Source organism: Mesoplodon mirus (genome assembly GCF_964341445.2).
Source record: "Mesoplodon mirus genome assembly, chromosome: 11".
In the NCBI taxonomy this organism is placed as follows: domain Eukaryota; kingdom Metazoa; phylum Chordata; class Mammalia; order Artiodactyla; family Ziphiidae; genus Mesoplodon; species Mesoplodon mirus.
The window spans coordinates 42387872-42392812 of record NC_138987.1 but is presented as its reverse complement, the minus strand read 5'-3'; the positions used below and the strand labels follow the sequence as shown (position 1 = coordinate 42392812).

Here is a 4941-nt window from a genome sequence, read left to right as displayed (position 1 = left end):
GGCGGCGGCGGTAGCGGCGGTGAGTGGCGCGGCCTGGCGGCTTGGCGGGGACGTGTGCGGTTGCGCCCGGGTCCCTCCCGGCGCGTCTCGTGCGTCCGGCCCGGCCTGGGCGCCTCCGCGGAGCCCTGCGGGGTTCCGAGCGCCGGAGGCCCGAGCGGCCTCCCACGGCGCTGGGGGCGGGCCGCGGAGCCTGCGCCCCGGCTCATCCCCGGAGCCTGTGCCCCGATCATCCCCGGTCCCGCCCGGACTGCGCGGTGCCGCGGAGCCTTCCGAGGGCACGTCGGCTGATTCGACATAACCAAGGGAAAATCAATGGACTTGATGACAGGGCAGTAGAAATGACCCAAATGAAACACAGAGAGAAAAGAGTAGAAAAAAACAAACGCAGAACAAAGGGTCCAAGAACCGCGGGACAACATCAAAGTTTAACGTATTTGCGGTTGGAATCTCAGCGGGAGACAAGAAAGAATGGGGCAGAAGAAATATTTGAAGCGGTAATGGTTAAGGATTTTCCAAAAGTCATGAAAGATACTAAACCACAGCTCAAAATGCTTAAAGCAGCCCAAGCAGGATAAATAGGTTTAAAAGGAAAAAAAAAAAAAGTAGTTGTATAGTCAAACTGTCGATAGCCAAAGGTGAACAGAAAATCTTCAGGGCAGCCAGAGGGCAATTCCATAGGTAGAGACATTGGGGAAAACCCTCCAGGTGGCAGGAACAGCAGGAGCGAAGGCCGGGGCGGGTGTGTGTGTGTGTGAGAAAGTGCAGGGAACACCTGAAGGACAGTGATGGAGCCGCTTGAACTGCAGCCTGCTGTATGGAGGGGTGGGAGCTGGACGGCAGTCATTGGGAGATAAGTCCCAAGTTAAAGAGGCCTTAAATGCCAAGGAAGGGAATTTATTCTGTAGTCAGGTGGGGAGCCCCTTGGCTCTGAAGCACCACCCAAAGCCTTGAATTTTGTCATGTTTTTTTATGCATCTATTGAAATGGTGGTGTGGTTTTTCTTCCTTATTCTGTTGCTCTCATGAGTTGGCATTCACTGGTTTTCGAATGTTGAGCCAACATTGCCTTCCTGGGTTGAATCCATTCTGTCGTGACGCCCTAGGCTTCTTATGTATTATTGAATTCAGTTTGCTAATATTTTGCTAAACATATTTGCTTGTGAAGGATATTACTCTGTAGTTTTCCTGTAGTAGCCTTGTCTGATGAGTGGTATCAGGGTAATGTTGGCAGTTTTGGTGTCCATGTAATATTGGCCTCAAAATCACTTGGGAAGTGTTCCTTTCTCTGTATTCTGACACAGTTTCTGTAGGTTGGTATTACTTCTTCCTTAAATGCTTGACAATTTGCTGGTAAAGACATCTGGGCGTGAAGTTTTGCTGGTGTTCTGTTTCTTTTTTTTTGTTGTTCTTTTTGTTTGTTTTTGTTCTATTTCATTTTAAAGAAAAATTTTAAATTATGAATTCAGTTTTCTTAATAGATAAAGGGCTATTCAGGTTTTCTATTTTGAGTCACTTCTGATAAATGGTGTTTTTTCAAGAAATATGTCCATTTCATCTAAACTGTCAGATTTATTTGGTAAAAAAGGTCACTGCATTGCTTTATTATCCTTTTAATGTCTGTAGTCTTAGTGATGTCCCCTATTTCATTCCTCATTGTGGTAATTTGTATTTTCTTCCTGTTTTTCTTGATCAGTCTAATTAGAGGTTGTCAACTTTATTGACATTTTGAAATGACCACCTTTGGTTTTATCGATTTTTTTTCCTATTGTTTGTCCATTTTCTGTTTCTTTGATTTGTGTTATTTATTATTTTCTTCTTTCTGTTTATGTTGAGTTTAATTTGCATTTTTCTAGCTTCTTAAGGTAGAAAGTTAGATGATTTACTTTAAACCCTCTTTTCCAATTTAAGCATTTAAAACAGTGAATGTCCCTGTAAACACTGCTTAAGCTGCATTCTACATATTTTGACATTTTGTATTTTAGTTTTCATTTAGTTCAAAATATTTTCTAATTTCTCTTGTGATTTCTTCTTTGAATTATGGTTTATTTGGAAGTATATCATTTAATGTCCAAATATTTGGAGATTTTCCATGTATCTCTTTGTTACTGATTTTAATTTAATTATTATGGGGTTGGAGAATGTACTCTATGATTTCAGGCTTTTAAAGTTTGAGGCTCATATTATGGCCCAGAATATAGTCTATCTTGGTGAATAGCTCAAGTGCGCTTGAAAAGAACGTGTGACCTTGAGCAGGTCTCATCACTTACTCTGAACTTGAGGTGCCTTGTCTGTACGGTGCCCTTCTCACCTGTGGGTAAGGAGCAGGCAGTGGGGAGCTTTGAGATGTGGGTAGCTCTTGGTTCTGTAGGCGACATGCCCTGTCTTTTGACCTTGCAGATGGCGTGTGAGGCGGAGCGCCGTCCCTTGGGTGTGTTTGAGTGCCAGCTCTGTGCCTTAACTGCTCCATACAGCTACGTGGGGCAGCAGCCCCCCGGCACCCAGTCTGTCGTGTGAGTACCAGGGTCCCAGCACCCCAGGGAGCCCGCCCAGAGCTGGCTGACCTAAGTCTGACACAGGGCTTGGGTGTTGTGTCTGGGGCCACCCGGCCCGGGCTCTGGGCACTTCAGGTGTGACCCAAGAAGGCACAGGGCAAGGTTCGAGGGCCATCCAGCTCTCCTAGAACCTCCCCGTCCCTTCGTCCCTGTTCAGCCCAGAGTCCAGCACCTGCTCCAGCTGTGGGGTGGAAGCACCGTGGCTCAGGCTGAAACAGCTCAGCAGCTGGGAACGCAGGGAGCTGCAGAGGCCACCGCGTCTGGGGCTGGGCCTTGTCACTGGTCCCGCTGGTTCCTACGAAGACACCTCAGCGGGAAGCTGCCTGCCTTGCGGCTCTTGTACTGGTGGGAGTGAGCCCTGAGGACCAGCTTCCTGTGCATCTGCCCATGGATGGCCCAGAGGAGAGCCAGTGGGTCCCGGGGCTTGATTCTTGACCTTCAACTTGTCCTCCATCAGAGGCCACCTTGTGGGGATCTGACCAGTACCTTACGTGGGACAAGCGGCGGGGGCCAGGCTTCTTTCCTCCGGCCCTGAGGACCCTGGGGTGTTGCCTCGGATCCTCTTGGTCTCCTTTCTGATGTGCACTGTGAGGCCAGAACCGTAGCCAGTGTAAAGCGCCCTGTTCTTCCTGTGTGGAAGCAGGCGGCTTGGGAGCGGGTGTCATCTGGAGGTGAGGGGAGGGCTTGGAGAGCTCGCATGGAGGCCTTGTGCCCGCCCACCGCCCTGCTGAGTCAGGCTGGGGTCTGGGGGCCGAGTTGCAGCAGACCTTCTTTGGGCCGAGGAGGAGTGGTTTCTTTCCCTGCGGTTGACACGGAGCCCGAGCAGGTCTCATTTCATCCCAGCCTGGCGCCACTGCTTGCCTCTCTGCTGCTACTTGGTGGCACTGGGGGCCACCCCTCCCTGCGATGAGCACGCGCGGTGAGCGGGCCCCGGGGAGGTCCGTGCAGCTGGCTACCTTTCGTCAGCAGAGGTTTGGGCCCTTCTGCCCACTGGCACCACTTCCTGTCCTGCAGCCTCCTGGAGGAGAGCTATGTCATGAGGGACCCCTTCACCCCCAACAAGGACAGATTCCTGATCCTCGGCTCGAGATGCAGCTTATGCGGCAGGCTGGTGTGTGTGGGCCCGGTGGGTAAGCCGTGTGCGGCCGGGGCCGCCTTCCCTCTCTCCCTGTGGCTGGGACCTCACGTGCGTGACTGTGAGACAGGTGACACGTGAGCCTTTCCTGGCCTTGGTGGTCCTGGGAGCCCTCACAGTCACGCAGCTGGTCTGCTGCATTATGGGTGGGTCCCTGCAGCCAACAGAGGGGTAGGGGACAGGCAAGCTGGGGTCAGTTAGAGGGTCTCATTGGGGTTTGAGGAAGAGAGATCCTTGGAGGCTCTGGGAGATGCTGCAGTGTGCTTCCCATGGTACTCAGGCTCCTCCATCCCCCTCTTCTTTCAGGAATGCAGTTTATTCTACTCCAAGAGATTTTGCCTCCCCTGTGTCCGGGAGAACATTGATGCTTTCCCTCAGGAAATTCAGCAAGACTTGGAGAAAAGGAAAGTCCCATCCAAGAGGCCTGCCAGCCAGCCTGGTTCTCGAACATGAGTCCAGTCAGGTACCAGGTCCACAGCAGTGCGCTGCACGGGGCTCCTGGCCAGCGGGCTTCTGTGGCCTGGCTCAGAGATGAGGCCAAGCTGGGAGCCGCCGTGACCGACCTTGCTTCTGGGCCATCGGGAGCCGTGTCTGCAGCCAAAGGGAGCTGGGGTCTGCCTGCAGCAGCAACAGGGCCAGGAGCCACGCAGCGAGGGTGCCCAAAAGGCAGACCCCAGACCCTGGTGCTCCGAAGACCGCAGCACCCCTGCCCTCACGGCCCCCACCTTAGCAATTGGTGAGACACTTACTGTGGGCTCGCCATGTGCCTGCCAGTTCTTAGAGGGCAGGAACTGCTCTGTCCAATTCTGTAGTTTCCGCAGGACCAGTGCACGCTGCCTGGAGTGTGTTAGAAACATGTCTGATGAGAGGATGAATAAAGAGCTTTTACTGACCGATGTTTGTGCTGGGTTTTGTCTTCTGGGGCCACACTGTCCCAGGTCCGCTCTGTCACTGGACTCTACAGGTAGAGACCACGTCAGCTGTGGGGCTGGGGGACTGTTCCGGGTTAAGGGCAGACCCTACAGCTGGGGATTGGTTTTTTTCAGACCAAACAAACAGTTCATCTCATAGCATCACTGAAAACTCGCCAGGTAATTTTTAAAAATAGTTTATTTTTTAAAACCATTAAGGCAACACTGTACCCTGAAATTAACTCTTTACATTCATCAGTCTTACAGTAGGACATTCCAGACATTTAAGTTCCCATAAATTCAGGATAGAAATCAATATATACGATCAGTTCAATCTCCTAAAG

The 4941-nt window shown here is 51.4% G+C and overlaps 1 protein-coding gene across 3 annotated transcripts; it reads left to right on the top strand.

The window, feature by feature from the left end:
- On the top strand, nucleotides 1-4579 carry CDPF1 (cysteine rich DPF motif domain containing 1). Of its 3 annotated transcripts, none has more exons than XM_082636893.1 (4): nucleotides 1-19; nucleotides 2397-2509; nucleotides 3566-3677; nucleotides 3993-4579. In XM_082636893.1, the coding sequence occupies exons 2-4, from the start codon at nucleotides 2397-2399 to the stop codon at nucleotides 4137-4139; spliced, it is 372 nt and encodes a 123-aa protein (XP_082493019.1). In that variant the 5' UTR covers nucleotides 1-19; the 3' UTR covers nucleotides 4140-4579. The 3 variants fall into 3 exon arrangements, with proteins under 3 accessions (XP_082493019.1, XP_082493018.1, XP_082493017.1); XM_082636892.1 differs by lacking the exon at nucleotides 1-19 and adding an exon at nucleotides 160-494 and having other exon boundaries at nucleotides 3566-3681; nucleotides 3993-4131; XM_082636891.1 differs by lacking the exon at nucleotides 1-19 and adding an exon at nucleotides 215-494.
- The last annotated feature ends 362 nt before the right edge of the window (nucleotides 4580-4941 follow it).